Source organism: Anguilla rostrata, chromosome 2 (assembly GCF_018555375.3).
Source record: "Anguilla rostrata isolate EN2019 chromosome 2, ASM1855537v3, whole genome shotgun sequence".
Taxonomy (NCBI): domain Eukaryota; kingdom Metazoa; phylum Chordata; class Actinopteri; order Anguilliformes; family Anguillidae; genus Anguilla; species Anguilla rostrata.
The window spans coordinates 50,451,717-50,469,824 of NC_057934.1; the positions used below are offsets into that span (position 1 = coordinate 50,451,717).

An 18,108-nucleotide genomic window follows, 5' to 3' on the forward strand; every position below is an offset into this window, starting at 1 on the left:
TTACTACGCTTGATGAATAGTTTGGTTTCGTTCCGAATGTTATTTTTCTTTTTTAATGAGCACTTATCCACACAAAGCCATGAAACACCAAAACTACTTGATTTCATTTAGGTCAAATAATGAATTGTAAAGTCTTTGCATTCGCAATAGTCATATAAAATCATACTTGATGTATAAGGGGAGGATGGGGGAGTCCCTGTTTTATTTACTGGGTTATTAAGATGGTCAGTAGAAGGCCTGAAGTAGCTGAGAGAGAAACTTTGGTAACACTTTCAGTTACAATTATTTTCTGCAGGTTTATTGCTGGGTCAAATTGACCCAACATAAAAGTTGTTAGTTAATTTCAACATAATAGGAGGGTTAAACTTGAAGGATAGCCTACCCCTCAGAGACTGAAAACCCACCTCTGCAGACATTGGAAAGAGCTGGATGTGACCCACTAGCAATCCTATATTGGGTTGCTTATTTTGGCAGGAGTGTACAAGTCAAAAGGTGAAGCACACAAGCCTTAGAAAGTGACACTGTAGGCAATTTTCAGAAATGCTGAAATCTGGTTTGCCACTATCCTTTATCAGCAGCAAAGTCTCTGGAGACAACTTTCACTATTCTCATCTGAATAAAAAGACTTGATACAGGCAGAACCTAGGCGTAGTCCACAATCACTGACAATACTTGCACTATCTTCATCTGAAGTGAAAAACAAAATTTGACATAACCGCAATGCGGACACATAGTTTGAGCTGTTAAGTGTTTTTTTTCAAACTCAATTCTGTTTCTTTTAATGACATTATACATTTAGATGCCAAATTGTTTCCTTATAATGAATAGATTGTACATATTGCTATTGATGTCTTAAATATTTTTAACTAAAGCATTTGAATGTTTACATTTTAATATTTTTTCTGGGTAAATGACCTGACATAAAATGGCCTACAAGCTGAAATAAACTTTGTTCTTCCAAATTTAGTTTATTCTTTTTTAATGACATTATCACATAATAGCATGGAACACCAAACTATTGTTTTCCATTAGGTCAATAAGATGTCAGTATTTCAATTTCGCAATAGTCATAAAACTCTTGAATGTATAGGATGGGATCTTTATAGGTTATAATGTCTAAAATATGAGAGGTAAACTACCTACCACCCCTCAGAGAACTGAAACCACTCTTGCAGACCACAGCACATCCTGTTTTCCCTCCTATCCCCACCACCAAACACACTTGCCTTTTGTACTAGTTCAGGTTATGTTTTTATGATCTGTATCTATTCAGGATTTGTATTTTGGTTCACACTTAGCATAATTAATTTGTATTAGTGATCATTAATGAGAATTTTTGTGCACTTTGTAAGCAATAAATGGCAACTAGTAAGCATAAAAAATTTGGCTATCAAAAATCGGCATTGGATCATGTTTAATATGACTGTATGGAATGCAGTGTGCCGGCACAAGGGAACAAGTCACCAATGCTCAGTTGGCCATATGAACTAGTGGACTGCATGCAAATGAATTGGGCGCTTATAAAAATCTTGAGTATTGATTGATTGTTAAAATGTGGGTTGGAACGCAAATACGAACCTTCATTACATGCATGTTTACCGCTTCCTAATTATCATTTTACAATTAGTTTACTGGTGCATGTGCTGACTGAACTAGTAAACACGTTGACTTTACTAGTAGCTTAAATCAGTTAAATGGGTATGCAGATATGCTCTATGCAAGTAACTAGTTGACACTTCTCACTGTTGCTACTTCAATTGTGAACTGACTAGTGACTGTGTTGTTGCCACTATTTTTCTGGTCTATGGTCGGTACCCTGTGCAGGTAAGGTAATTGGTTTCTGACGTAACAAGTACAATAAAAGTGCAACTACTGGCTCAAAATGAATGACTATTAGGTGCAAATCTCTGATATCAAAAGGCTTTGTTCAAGACAAAATGTCGAACAAGTTGTGAAGAGCCGGTAACAGTTGGAAACCGAAAAATGGATTTGACTGATATGCAATAAATCCTCACTCGGTTTTCCATGAAAAAGGAGTCTTATGACGATTATAACGGATCCGAAACAGGCCTCGCAAATACATCGCTATCTAACGGCCAATAACGGATACATAGTCTGCAGATTTTACCAACTTAGGAACAAATACTGGCATTGGTGGCATACAATAATAATAAATACCAGTGCCAACCCGGCTCAGTATCCTATTGAATATTCATCAGTCCTCATTAATACTGCATTAATGCAACTGTTTCACAAACTATCGTATGCCAGCTTTTCAGTGCAGGGAAGTAGATGCTACGTGTACTTCCTGCCTCTCTAAACCGCTAGCTATCAGCTCTGCTTCGAGAGCTAAAGGTGTGTGGCAAAACCGTGCGGAGCTGAAATGGAGTAGCAAGTTAGCTAGCTAGCATGCCAGTCAGCTTTTCGAAAGTTAGCTAGCTAGCTTGCCAATCTACTTTTCGAAAGTTAGCTAGTTAGCTTTAAAAAAAAGTGTACGACCACCTCAGGTTGATTCCATTTTGAGAGTAAAAGTATCGCCTCGTTGCATAATTTAAGATAATAGACTAACTGTTTTATGGGGAGCAAGTCAGATTCTAACAGAACTACTGGTTAACTTGATTTACCTGTGGAATCGCTCGACCTATGGGTTAGCCAGCTAGCTAACATTTGCTACAATGATCAAATGTTTGATTCTCGTCTGATGAAGGGTATCGCTGGAGACACTTAAAACTTGCAAAAACAAGGAGGACATAGGATAAGAAGTGAAAATGAAGAAACAGTTTAATCGGATGAAACAACTGGCCAACCAAACGGTTGGGAGGCAAGTATTAATATTTTCATATGAGTTTGCTTGCGGTTTTATGTAGTCCTAGTAGACTGCCCTGATTTAAAAAAAAAAAAAAAAAAAACAGTTTCGAGATAACGTTAGCTGTTTGATTCTCTAGGCAGCTTGGAAATATCTTTTCGGGCGTTTGCTAGTGACCAAGCAGTTTCGTCTATCCGGGATTTGTTTCGAGATGATGCAGTTCGACTTAGATTTTAAGGAGTCGATGTCCAAATAACAGTTAAATCTAAATCAGTTTTTTACTAGTAACGTAAACTAGCTGGCTATGTTATTCACAAACTTAGTGTTAGATTATATGCGTTATGCTTAGACTAAGTAACTAAGCTAATTTGTCAACTTGCTTACAATCAAAGTAACTGTTGTCCTGAAAAAGTTAGCGGGGTATCTAATGTAACGTTAGCTAGTTTATCGCTCCGCTACTTGTGTGTGCATCCTTTTACTGCAACATTTATTTGTTTGTCAAAGCAGTGGTGTGGGTAATAGCCTTGGTTTGCCAGTCTGCTAAAGCGACTGATTTGACAGCTGTTTTTGCACGGCCCGTGGGAAATTGCTTGAATGGTTACGCGTTAATGGTTGAAATACGCCGACTTTCCTGGATGGTTGCTAGCTAACGGGAGTGCAACTGCGCAGTGAAATGGATTGTTGGCCAATGGTGGTTAATCAATCTTTTTGTCTTTTGAAAACGCATTTTGTCACAAAACACAATTGCCGGACTATTCCAGAACAAGAATAGCTGGCCTCGTTCTAACTTCTTGGCTACTTTAAGTGCATTGTCAACTTGGAAACTGGATAGCTAATTGCCCTTTCTAACTAGATACTTTAAATATATCGGGCCGCACTGTTCGTATGACCTGAGATAAGTTTACTAATCGTGGATGTTAAAAAAGGGGGAAGGGGGATCCAGACATGATTGTATTCTTTCAGCCATCTCCAAAACCTCTAGAAATCACTAAGCACCAAATTGATAAATTCCAGCTGGACGAGTGCCTGTCAATGGGGCAATTTTATTTTATTTTTAAATAAAAATATTCCCCCTTTTTCATGAGCAGTGAAAATGACTGACCTTCAAAAGTGGGCGAGGCTTTCGTTTTTACTGTCTGATTTTATTTGGATATTTTTGTTCTTAAAGTGTCAAACCTTAAAAGGTTTATACACAATTTTCCAACTTGAAACCTGAAAACCAAACTCTTAAACTTTTGGGGCCATTGGCAAATATGTTAAATATGGTGGCTAGATAGTACCAGAATTGTGAACATATAAGTCCAAATATGAGATTGAGCCAGGTTTACAGATGGATGACAGGGCCGTGGCAGATTGTCTGATTAGAACTGTCAGACAAGAAAATGATCCACAAGAAGAAGCAAAGTAATTCAATTTCATCTTTCATGCATACTGTTTTGAGTATGGAAATGCAAATGCAGTTGCTATTCTGGTCTGTTAATGTATAGGCTAGTTGCTGGAACATTTTCATATGAAAAAATATTACAAAGCACAAACTCATTTTGAAGCTTGTTGAATTGCCGGAGAATTTCATGGGTTGGTTACTCCGGATAGAAGTCACTGTAGGTTAATGGTGTCATATTTTGCTGTTGAACAAAAATAAAAGGCGGTACTAATAGATTTATGTAATGTGAAACTTTCATGTTGTATTCAACTTTCAGCCTGTATTATTTTTGTAGAACAATTTGGGGGCTTGTATAAAGGTTTTGTGATTCACCCTAATCCCTGAAATTATCTGCTTTCTCTAGTTGAATAAATGGCGAAAAATGACTTCAAACTAATGTAAATGGCTTTCTCTTGTACTAATTGTACTCTTGTTGTAAAAAGGATATTAATATTGAGGTACTGCCTTATGATGTCTGTGTGAATATCACAAGTTAATTGGGCTTACTTATCATTCAGGTCTTCTGTGCCTTCAGTGTACAACAGGAACAACTTAGAAATTCACATTTATATTTAAATGTAGATAAGAGTACAAAAACAAATGCCAGTAGAATGAATGTGAATGATGTGTTGGACATTGTGATGTAGTGTAGTTGTGTTGCGGATACTATTCCAACCTATTCCAGTCTGTGTGGAACATTTCCTCACTTGCTGTATTGCCACTGTACAAAGCTTCCTGTTTTCAAGGCCTTAGGCTTGTAGTGTATACAAATCAAATTGTGTGGGATTAAGGGAGCCTTTTAAATTGCTTTTGAACAAAATGACCACAGTGATTACACACAAGAACACCTTCCCATGCTGTACAGAATGATATTACGGTTACATGCAGCCTAGTTGTATGTAATCTTTGGTAATTTGGAGATTTGCTGATTAACTTCTACTGCTGTTGTTGATAGCAGGCTGATACAGCCTAGTCTCAAGCCTCAGATTGTAAACCTGTGCTCCACAATGGGCAGCACACTGAGGCAAATTTTCTCTTTGGAAAGAGTATGTTGGAATAAATCTACAGCTGATGGCACTGCTTTTATAGGGAATTTACAGCAAGAGCCTTCTTGGTAGAAACCTAGACCTCGGGCATTCTGACCAGTATGAAGTAGCTTGATGTTTAAATTGTTCTCACCTTGAGATCATAACAGGTAGGGCTGTGAACTGGCATACAAATTTACATTCGAATATTGTATTCCAAAACATAATGGTGTTTTTATTATACTGCAATATAGGACAATTTTGCATAATTATTGTAGTGCCATGAATAGGATTTAGGTATAGAATATTCAGCTGCATGTTATGGCCTCGGGGGGTGCAAGAAGGGCTTAAAGGCAAAGAAAGGTAACGTTCCGTGACGTTAAAGGTAATGTTTACATGAGTCATTGACCGACACTGACATAACGGAAATCAGGCTTAGTTGGCCCTTATTTACTATAGGCAATTAGACTGTGAATATTATCATTTTTTAAGTGTGACTATAACCTGAAGTAAATAAATAGCTATATTATTCACATCATAACTTAAAGAGTGTAGGTTATGTATTGACAGTTAAAACTGTCCATTTAACCTAACGATGAAACCCTTATTTTATACTGACCACAGTATTCTCATTCTGTAAGAATGACAAAGTAGGCTATATTGTCATGAAAAAGTAATTTAAGTTATTTCTGTGTGGTATTGTGCATTGGCACAATACTTTTAGAGATTATTTGCCAAAAACACAAAATGATCCATTTTGTTAGAGACTCACAGTATGTTTTGCAATTTTCTAGGCTGTAGTGGGGACTTGCTTTGCTTTAACTAAAGTGTTAGTAATGTTCAGGTAGTGCTGTTCACACTGCAATGTGAGGCGTCTTAAAAAAATCTTTAACCTTTCAGATGAATTAGTATGTATTGTTAGGCTCATTTAACTACATCAGAACAAGTAGCCTAAGCATTAGCCATTTCAGACTCTTGTAAAACACAGATTTTGAAAGTTACTATGTTCGTTTGTAAATAAGAACCAACATTTCAGCTCTGAATCATCTGAATTGGTGTTTTTTAGAGAAAAAAGAAATGAAACCATAGGCTGCTGCTTCTCAGGAGAAGTGGGCAGTACCCCCCTCATTTATGTTCTGAATCATAGTTACATTTTGGTCTCCATTTTCTGTGGCCCAAGGTGTAATGATTCAATTGGCAAATAAATGCAAAAGGAGAAAATGGCTTCCTAACATCCCTTATTTTGTTATGTAGAAGTTAGCCTATTTAAATGGTTTGCAAGTTAAATGTTTCTTTAACTATGATGTTCTTGGAAGGCGTGCTGGAGTATTCATCGTTCCCTGAATGTATTTAATGGCAAATCACAGGCAGTGGTGTAAAACGCAGAACTAACTGCACAGAGTTGAGAGACGAGGGCCGGTTGGGCCCAGGGGTTCAGGACAAGGGCTGGAGTGGGTTCCTGTGATTGTACTGCTACTGAAGGGAAGTCTCAGAAGGCACCAGCCATCACACACAAAGCGGGAACAGTGCAAGAACCTGTAATTTCGTAGTGATGTGTTGGAGGAATACTAAACCACTCAAACTCTGCTGTCATTGGTTCAAAGTTAATTTGCACAGCAACACGGTACACTGCTGGGCAAGAGATCCCACACAGCCATCGTCTGCCAATGGAAGCTCTTGCACTGTGAAAAGTAGACGGTGTGGGGTCCATGCATAAAACTGTTAGAACTAGCTGATATTGTTTTCAAATATCATGTATAATATGTAGCTTAACCAATTATGGTGTTGGATTTCCGAACTTTAGTCCGACAAGAGTTGATGACAGATTTGTGCAATTGGGGGCTGTTGGAGGCCAAATACTTCTGTTATAAAAAAACAGCTTTTGTCTAGTTATTAATGAGAAATGGGCACTTGCTACCTGTTGTGGGCCTTTTACTTATATTGTCGTGGTAACAGTGTTACAATGTCTCAAGGTGCCTATTCCTCTGGTGGCATGTATTTGTTGGGGTGAAAGGAGAAGTTGGTCAGTTTAGTATAGCACTCAAATGAAATACTGGAATGGTAATTACATTTAGAAACAATGTAAGCTATGGCAGAAATTAAGGAAGCGTTTATTAAAGTTACATTATTAGTAACAGTGAGATTGACCACAGTGTCATTTTAAGGGAATGCTGTCTTCCACTCATAACCTGTTTATCAGAAACTAAGATGCCCTAAAAAGAATCTCAAGGTCACATGCCAAATAAGCTGATAGGTTGCTTAAAAAAGATACAAAGAAGGTGGTGTGTTTTGTACAGTGCGAAACGAGCCAGGAAAGATTTCTGCTTAAGCCCTTGGCAAATATGAAGCCACTGCCACTTCTGTTAGCAAGGTCGTTATTTCTTTAGACAGAAAAATACCCATAAATATGAAATGAGTGGTTACATCTGTTCATAGCTTTTAGAAACAGGCTCAATACTGTGAGTCCACAGATGGCATTTGTCTTCCTCAGTTCAAAAGTTGAAAGCCCGTGGGAATGCTTTGTGCTATGTGTCAGCCAGGAGGTTTGTGATGCATGGCACACGCCTGATAGGCACATAGCTTAGGAGAGGGCCATGCAAAATGGCAGTGCCTGTAAGTTCATACACTGGTCACTGATGGTATCCAGAGTAAGAACTGGAGAAAAATTAAGTGACATTGCATTCTTTGCCTTTCTTTCCACAACTTGTGCAGTTGTGGAATGGTTTGGTGACAGTGACACATTTCATACAGCAGACATTAGCATTTGTTTGAGCAAAATGGTAATTCTGCTGACAGAAAAGATCTCCCTGGCTCATGATTGATTCTATAAATATGCTATGATCGATGATCTTTATTTTTGCTCTGGGCTCTGAGAGTGAGATGAGAAGGGAGGGGAAGTCAGATTGAAGAATGTTGCTGCTCTGAAATGGTTTATTATTGAGGTTACTTAGGAGAGCTCCATCCATGCAGATGATTGAATTTGCCTCAATTCCGTCTTTTTTGCAATCTGAAAAATTCAACACGACTGGGTAACTTGCAGCAGCAATTTAGAATGTAGCTATTAAGGTAGATATCGGAGTACCATTTGTTAATTGTGCATCCAAGTTTTGGCAGGAGTAGTCCTGTAACATTAGTCTGCAATCTGTACTGAACTCACTGGCCATTGTTTCCCATAGAAATTTTGTATTAGTAGGTGGTGTGGAAGTGTTGGGGGGGGGGTGAGTTAATATTATTTAAAGAGCCCGCCTTCTACAGTAGTCTCCCAAATTAACAGTGACACTCACTTATCGGTGCGCGTACTGCTCTGAGAAAGATGGGTGAAATTAAGAAACTGGTAAACTATGTGCTTGCACAACTGCGTGTGATCCGTGTGCCAGCCACTGAAACTCCCATGGCCGCCTCCAAGGACTGAATGTTCGGCTCTTACACAGCCTTGTTTTTATTAGCAGTTCTGCTGCGACAGCAGGCGTCTCACTCGGTACTACTTTCGTCCATTTTTGCTAGACAGCATTGACCTAGATATTTGCCAGACGAGTACTGCAACTTGAGTACTGCAACCAACTAAGAAGTAACTGTAAACAAGGAAGTGCATGGATTCATTGCTGTGGTAACCTTAAGCAATGTCTCCTCTCATTGCTTTGATATGAATGGGTCAGTTTTTTTAATGTTGCTGACCATGAGTTTTGGAAAGAGTTGTCAGTTGCAGTTCATCGCGTTGCAAAGCTTTGGTCTGAACTCGGCTTTAAATTGCATGTAATGTAAAGCAATCTTTAGGGGAAAGAGAATGCTGAATGTAATTAAAACATCACCGCAGTCTGGTGAACACCATAACCAGATGTGCCATCCAAGCTATCAACAGCAACAGATATTTCCTGGATGGATATATTGTGATATAAAGTCGCATTTCATGGACAAAATTACAATTGGAGAGCGACGGATAATTCTCTTGAAAACCTAAAATTCTATGCTACGGTAAAGTGATTTTCTGTTGCGCATATGCATTTTCATTTTGAACCGCATTTTCATTGTGATAAACTGGAATCTGTTGACGGGGGAAATAGCTAAAAACAAAAAAAAATTTGAGCATCATTTGAATGCCACAGCATACCTAAGCATTGTTTCTGACCACGTGCATCCCTTTATGGCCACAGTCAACCCTTCAAATTGGTACTTCCAAACAGGATAATGTAACAATGTGTCAAAAAGCATGCATCATTTGAAGTTGGTTCCACGAACACAGCCATGACTTCAGTTTACTCCAATGGCCTGCACACTCCTCAGATCTCAATCCAAACCTTTGGGATGAGGTGAAATCGGAGGTTTGCTGTATGAATGTGTGGCCGAAAAATCAGCAGGAACTGCGTGATGCTATCGAGTCAGCTTGGGACAAAATCCCTCAGAATTGCTTCCAACACCTTGCAAAGAATTCAGGCTGTTCTGGAGACAAAAGTAGATCCTGCACGGTACTAGATAGGTGTACCTAATAAAGTGGCCCCTGAGGGTAAGTGTTGCTTACATATGTGAAAGTTGGAAATGCACACAGCGGAAGACTTACTTTCAAAAGTATAAATCATTTCTGAATGGATGTTCCATCTGTCCTCCAGTGTTCTTGGCTTGGAAGGCATTAGGCTGTGCATCAGTTGTGTATGGCTGATTATAAAATACTGCCCTGTGACCTGCAGTCATTATCTTCTATTGCAGCTCTGAAATGTGACCTGACTGTGCATGGCTTGGATAATTAGTCTGTTGTAACTGATAGCTTACAAGACATTTGAGAACGATGGCTGGCCTAGAGCATTTGAGCCATTTGATATTAAGCAGCACATTAGTTATAGAAAGTTTTTGAGCTTTGGGATCCGCACAAATACGGTGTTCACAGATGTCGGAGTGTTTCTTTGCTTGCGTCATGTATGTGATTGGGTTGCCCGTGTACGAACAGTCATGTTGGCTGCATTTTATTAAAAGAGGAACCTAACTACATTCACTGGTCCATCAGCATTTGACTAGTTTATAGATCTGTGCTCTTCATCATTGCTTGGCTGAGTTGGCTCAGTTGAAATAACTAGCTAGTTTGCTGAGTGATTAAATGCTGAGTGTTTATTCTGGAAACAGCTCATGACAAACCAGTATCAATGGATAATTTAACTTTTTTTCCTCAGTGAATTATCAACTGTTTTTTATTAGTAATGCAGCCTTATGAAAACAACAGTGAAATTAGACTAGTCTTTGAATTGCTCCAGTTTTCTAATTTTAAAAGCAAGGTAATCTGAAAACAAGTAGCCAATTTCTTGAACCTGAGTATGTAAATTACATAGTTGGCTGTATGACACAGTTGGCTGTATGACAAAATGGAGGTAACAATGGAAATGATGGCGGAGTGAAAGCAGGCTTAAATTCTCAGATGAACAGCACCAGGTGCTCAGCGAAGAAGCTGTTCTCCGTGTCCAGATACAGTAACAGCGTCGGCTATCTTGACAATGCGTGGAAATATGGCTTGTATTCTTGACACTGTGATCAGTAGTACACACGTGACTCATATTTATAAGTGCCAGATGAGTTCTCTCTTACTACAACACTGCCGGCTTAACAACAGTCCTGGACAGGTTTTCTGTGTTTGGTAAATATGTGTACGTGGGGGTGGGGGGGGCTTGCTTTTCTTTGATTCACTGTAATGTTGTGCAAATCAGCAATGAGGAAATTTTAATTGGTGTTGCTTTGTACACAACTATGCTGTCTACAGAAATATATCAGCATGTGTGGTCTGAAAAACTTTTAATTGGGTTCAGTGCATTGTGATATTAACACATTTTATTCTTATTCTGGTTTATGCAACATGGAAATATGCATTAGGGAAAACTCATCAGAATTGCAGGGCTCAGATAAAGCTACTGTGCTGTAGATTTTGAGCCTAGTTATTATCTATACATGCACTCTGTCTCTCTCTTTTGCATTACTTTATAAATCTGGCTCCATTAGCACCATAATAAAATGACTTGGGTGATTCTGAGAAAATCGGAAACTCCATAAACAGATACTAACTTGGAATAAAAAAAGATGATGAGGCGAATTTGGTAAGGGTAATGGCTTAAAGTGCTCAATGGACATTCTTGTGAAAATTCAAAATGTCATTTAGATCTTGGTAGGCATATCTGATCTACACATATTTGATCTATTTATAGCCTACATTCTTGGTTTAGCCTAGCTTTATTTCAGATGTGAAAACTTAGTTTAAACTATGTGAACATGGGTGCCTCCCCCTTTCACATATTTCCATCTTGCCCTTGTTCACAGAAGGCAGAGTCCACATTTTACAATGCAGATCTAGTTAATGTAAAAAGCAGAGGATACAGCTGGAATGTGATTCAACTGAGTCCTGAGAAAGCATCTTTGTTAGCAAGGATCTACATTCAGCTAAATGAAGAATGCACAACCCCTTTGATACCCCATTTTGGACATGATTCACTGGGTTTTTGGCCTCTGAAAACACTAGAAATCTGGAAGGGAAGTGAATTTGATAGGTTAGCATTGCCTGTAATGTACAAAATCTCATCAGGTGGCTAATTTCCTCACCAGAAGGGAAGTCTGCCGACATACTCGGCTCTGACAGTTTGAGTTTCGATATGATTACTCAACTGCATACCTTTTTTTTTTACAGAGGCTCAGGATGAAGTCTTAGCCTTAGTCTTGTAGCCTTATCTGCTGTTAAATGTGGCTCAACATTTGAGAGAGTTTGATCATTTATACCTTATAGAATGCATCAGTGCAGATAAAGTAAAGTTGCAGTTCAGTTAAAAACACACAGAAACATGGCCTGAAACACAATGCATCCATCATTTTTTGGATGCTATATAACACGCTCAGTGTTTTTTGAGCATTGTGTTTTATATCACTTTGTTTACCAGAAGTACCTAGAAATATCTTAATGTTTTTGGCACAAGCATATTGTAATTTTATAAAATTCAGTAAAAACTTCTGAATTCATTCTTCAGATGTTTTTAGCTGTACACATGTGGAAGTGTGTTTTTCAAAGAAAACAAAACGGTGCCTATTGATCCCTGTCAGACAAAGTTGTCTGTGGCTCCCTGTGAATAGTTTGCTTAAGTATCAGGTATTGACTTGGTCCAAGTGCAATATACATTTGATATTTACGCAGTGTATAGTTCTGCTGCAGCACAGGTTGACACATGCTTCTCTGTCCTTTATTGAGTCTATTTGGTTACTTTATTGTATGCATTTACAACATTTAAGAGTATGTACATTTATAAATTATTATGATTATTGAATATTAAGTTGTTACATGGTTGCCATACAGTTATGTGGATCCTTGCTCATATCAAAATCCAAATACTAGACAACTTTTTAAATATCTCACATTGCTAAGCTGTAGGAATCCTGTTCCTCTCTGACTGTTTACACTTGGTTTCTGCCATTCCAAGTGCATTTGACTTTCGTTGTACTTACTGTACAGTACAAGAACCTACTGTAACATCTTGGGAAGATTTCATTTTAATAATGTTCTATTGTGCTTCATTGAAGCTGTCCTTAAGAATTTATGTCTTGTATGTACTGAATAACTGCCTGTTGCAAAAACATTTGTGTAATGAATTATTTTTCTTCAAAAAGTGCTTCCAAAGTTGAGAGCCAGCCATCCCTCGGTAACTCGGGGTTTGGGGTTATAGCCCAAGTCTTGAAAGAGCCCTTCCGTGGTTCTCCCTTAACAGTGTAACATTGTAGCTGCCAGAGTGCATAAGTGGCCCCTTTTCTGTTCCTCAGTCTCTTAATGGCTGCCCCGAGATGTCGGCACCAGCTCTGCTTTTTCAATAACAGAGCCTCCACATACAGTGTACTCCCTCTCTGATACTAGGTTTCCATGGACACTGATCCGCCTATTGAGTGCTGTGACCGTTGGGTAATCTGTCCAACGCTCGTCTAAACGCACATTTGTCACCCATTGTTTTTAATCAAAAGATTGTCATCTCCATTTGTTTGGGTGGGTCAAGTTAAAGGACACGGCTTATATAGCCTGCCTATTTGTAACATTTATTTCAAATAAACAGCATTGTCCTTTAAGGAACCTTATGGTTTTCTTGTGTGTTTTGACTAGATTTTGTACGTGTACAAACAAAGTCGTACTGCAGTATGTGTCGTACACATCGACTGACATTTTGACTGCTTAAAGGAGTACCATGGTGGTTGAATGTGACACTTCCCAGTTGTCTTCAGGCAACAACAAAACAAATGTGCATAATTTTTTTATTCTTCAGTCATTTCAATGTACTTTAAAACATATTTTTCTAAGCCTAAATTTCCCACGATAAAAATTCACCCGAACCGTCTGGGCGTGGTAATGAGAACTGTCAGTTAGCTATGATTGACAGACCGTGCCCCGTTACCATAGCTAGCCCCATGATAAGCGCTATTTTTGGGAGACTGAATTTTCACAAGCTAGCTAGCTTAGTAGTATATCAAGTATCGATAGATAGCTAAGGTAAGGACGTTGACTTATATCCAATTATAATTTTTGCTATCTAGCTAGCCAAGTTAAGATAAAAGCACAACTATAACGTCCTCATAAAAGCAAACTAGCAAGCTAACGTTTTCGATAACATTGCCTTATGAAAGCGAACCTCCTAGCTAGCTAACGTTAGCTAGCTAGCTAAATGAATTTAACCAGAAATAATCTAAAGCCACTCTAATTTAAGTGAACCTAACGTTAGTCAAATATTTGCATTGTCTGAACAGCAGGACGGTGTTTTCCTGTCAGATTTCTTTACGGGGCGTGGAAATGGGAGTGGTTACTGTATTCGTGACGTAGCAAAATGACAACTTTCTCAACCGGTTGAAAATAGGACGATGAATTTAAAACGCATATTTCTCCAAAAATACAGAACGGACATATTTAATACTTTGCTCATTGTGTTTCTTCAATGCCTCTTGTGCAAATAGCACATAAAACCGATAAAGTGTGAAAATCACCATGGTACTCCTTTAAAGTTTTATATTATGATGACATATCACAATCTGATGGAGAAAGAAATGCAAGTTGTGTGGCTTTGCATTGTTAAATGCTGAAATGCAGAATCACAGATTTTCCTTGACCCTCAATTAGTGTCTTTCAGCCTGTATAAAAGGAAGTAGAGTAAATAAAGCCTCCAGTCAAAGCATGAAGGCTGTGCTGCCTGAATAGCACATTTAACATGGTTACCAGGGCCTGTCCTGGTCATTTACTTTCTGCTGAGCTGTTCTTAAATTAGTGCGACTGAGTGTCAGTCCTTTCATTACCCTGTTACAGAGGAACCCCTGTCCATAAATTGGCCATCTTTCCTCCCTTTAAGAGTGAGCAGCGGCAGTGAAAAATGGGGGGCTTTGATGACGAGCACCTTCAGAAGGAAAGGCCTTTCTGAGTTTGTGAAATGTTCTTTCTGCAGCTGGCTCGCTAGTCCATGTAACATCCAGGGGCTGGATTCGGAGCCCCTAGGCAGTTCCACTCTGTCAGGACCCCCGGGGGCCATTGTAGCAATGGAGCAAGCTCCACCTACTCCGAAGTCCTGAAGTGACTGTCTTCTGTGCAGCTAAAGCTGCTGCTAGTTCCAGGGAACTGCCGAGATCACACGTGTAAATTTGGCCCTGACGTCAGAGCGGAAGCGCACTAATGTGGGCCTGTGCAGCGCACTGCACACTTCAAACGCATCTCATGCCAGTGCCCAGCGGCTCTGCCGCTCGTAACTGACAATGGCTCCTGTAACCACAAGAGCCTTGAGGTCTTGATGTGCCTTTACAGAATGGTTTCTTGGAATTGTAAATTGCATATGCTCTCAATCTTAAATGAGAAGATCAAAAGAACATTTAAGTTCAGGATGGAGGCAATGTACTATAGTAGTTACAGAATAGAAATATGTTCCAGTCTGACTTTATTTTATAGCTTTAATATGTGATTGGTTCAACGAAGGATTGTCTTTGTGCACAGATGTGTGGCTTTGTATTGCTACAATTTTCTGTAAAGTCTCTGGCCGTGGATTCCCAGAAATGCAAGCTTGTGGGGAATAGCGCTAAGGCCGGTTTGTGCCACGATTCATGTGCTGAGAAATTCTCACTTCGGGAGAAAGCAAGGGAAATGTATTACATAATGAGTGTGTGTTTATTGTATTTGTGTAGTTGTTGATTATTTATGTAGAGCGGATGGGATTCCATGTTGGAGCGGACAGGATGCAGGGTGCCGTCGGCGTTGTTTGCAGCATTAGGAGATAAAGCCGCGCAGCTGCGTCAGGATCCGGCTGTGTCAGCACGTTCCAGCTTAGCTGTGTAGTCTCGCATTCTGCTGTAGACTGACACAATGCCCCGACTGCTGAACACACACTGCCGCATTTCTGCAGAGACAGAGACACTTCTAAGCCCATACTGGTGCATAATGTTTTGGTAAAGTGCTGAAAACATTGTCTTTGTCAATTGCATTTCGTGATTACACACACTATTGCTTTGTCAGTGACAGTTCAGCTGTAGATTAATTTATGTTTGAGCTTTTTTCATTATTGAATACATTTGCTAGCTGGAAGTATCGTCCATGCGGTCATGTAAAGATGATTATGGCCCGTATGTGAGCATGATGTGGTCTCCATCAATAATATTTTCTCCCCGCCTCCACAACTTGAGAGAGAAAAGATACAGCATCCCTCAAGGTTATGCCTCAGTTCATTAGTAAGGAAATGTGAAACCTCGTCTCCAGCGAGCTGAGCTGCCAGGCTCCTTTAGACTGTGCACTGAGTAGGCTATACCAGTTCTGCTTATTTAGCAAGAGCTTAGCTATACTGAATCATTTCTGGTATCATTGGTAGAACAGAGTCTATTGTTTTTAGAGTGAACCTAAAGTGTAAATGTGAAGTGCCACCCACACCATGTGGATTATGTCACTGAGATGTCAAAAGAAGAATGTGCTCTCTACATTTGTCTTTACCATGCAGGATTTCCTCCAGAAGTTCCCCAGAAATTCTATCTGTATTTGGTTGTAGCTGCTGCCATTTTTCCCCTCCTCCCCTCTTTTTTAATTGGAAGCAGCTGTCAGCCACTGTCACGAGGTTACTACAGTGAACAGAATGGAGTTTTTTGGAAAGAGAGGGACTGAGTTTTGCGGGTAACTTGGCAGGCCAGTTGAGCAATGCAGAGGTACTGGAGGGGGAGTGGGGGAAAGCTACATTTGCCAGAAGGGAGTTTTGAGAAAATTGAACCGTTTTTTAATGAGGCTTATTTTTTTTTGTTTTGTCTGGGTTGTGGTCTCTTGACTACACGCAGTTGGGGCTGTATTGCCAGATTTGTTTATCAGACTTGATTGTTCCATCAGTGCTTTCATCAGCCGTCTGTTTTCCCGGAACTGATGGGTATTTTTACGTGATGCTCTTTATCACACAAGCTTTGAGTGTGTGATCCTCCTCCCGCTGCTGGAAATGAAAGTTGTGTTGTGCCAGACTCGATTGTTGAAATTGTTGTCCCTAGGCAACCATCCCCCCCATGCTACGAGCCTGCACCCAGCCCCAAGAGCAAGTAAACACCCCCTTACAAGCAGCCAGTGTTCGGGAGGCAGGAATGTTGCATCCCATTTCACATGGTATTGCATCCTCCTCAACTCCACCTGTTTTGAGTTGTACCTCGTGTGACAGAGTACTGATGTAGCCATTTAACACTTGGCAGGGTGGTGGAGCGAGAGTAGGTGGGAGCCTGATATTTTGTGTGGGACACTCGGTAGTCAATTATCGCTCTAGTTTCGCAGGAGTATTTTTTTTTTTTTTTGACTGTGCTCAGAGACAGGGCAGGAAAGCCATTTATCACCTCTTGTTGCCTATGCACCGCCTGCACCACCTCTCCTCTAAAGCAGCTGCATTGTGGATGTCGTTGTGGATTTCTGTCATTTCTGTGGGAGCTTTTATCAAAAACATTCAAGTTCATAACACTCGACTGCAGGGCCCTTCATTCTGAGGTTTGCGTTTCAGTCAGTGAATTGCATCCGTAATGTGTAGCAGTTGCTAGGAAGTAGGTAAAATAGCCTGATCTAGCCCGTTCACTCCACCCATTTTTCTTTTACTGCAGCCTGCTCATAAATGACGGCAGCACCGTGGGAGGGTTAAAGTCTCCCTGCTCCGTGCGAATGCGTTCTTCGCCGTGACCCCCGAGCAGGGAGGATGTTACAGTGTTTAGCTGCTCTGACGAACTGGGTTATGGGTTAAGCACTTCCCTCCTCCCCTCTCCTCTCAACACTCCCGCATGGATGACAAACATGTGTCACACGCTGACACGACCCTCCTCCTCGCTGCTCTCTTTCCTGCTGTTACCATAACAAACACAGAGGTATGCGCGGAACAGGAAGTGCAGTTAGTGACGCACGGGTGAGCGCTTTGGGCGAGAGGCCGAGCTGCAGTGTGATGCCATGCAGGGAAATGCTGAATAACATGCTGGCACTTCTCAATCATTGCCGTGAAATGTGTCTAGAATTCAAAATGTTAAGTACGGCATAGACCATGGCGAGATCTGTCATAGCAAAACCCCAAATGCCTAAACCTACCATTCTCCTGAAAAGGTTGTTCAAACAACTGCCCAATCTATGCTTCTTAATGTTGTATTGTCACTCTGTAAATGTTGGCGTATATATGCAGTGGTGGGAGTTTTGGGCAGACACTGTTTGACAGTGACTGCAGGAGCCGTTTTGTTTCGGTAAGCGACTGTGAGAAGCTTCTGGAGAGGAGCAGCCATCTGGTGCGCAGACACGAGTAGCAAGCAGGCTGCACAAACGCAGAGGAAAAGGGCTAACGGTGAACATATTCACGGTCAGGCTTTTTGTCAAAAACGGAACTACCTCAGCCATTTAT

General features: G+C 40.1%; 1 protein-coding gene across 6 annotated transcripts in view; it reads left to right on the top strand.

Moving 5' to 3' along the window:
• Positions 1 to 2,200: 2,200 nt before the first annotated feature.
• The window catches only part of arhgap17a (Rho GTPase activating protein 17a), a 42,455-nt gene continuing 26,547 nt past the window's right edge, over positions 2,201 to 18,108 (top strand). For 5 of the 6 annotated variants that reach the window (XM_064322838.1, XM_064322843.1, XM_064322840.1 and 2 more), the window contains exon 1: positions 2,362 to 2,821. In XM_064322838.1, coding sequence (XP_064178908.1) covers positions 2,769 to 2,821 — 53 coding nt within the window. In that variant the 5' untranslated portion in view covers positions 2,362 to 2,768. The other variant, XM_064322839.1, reaches the window with a different exon arrangement.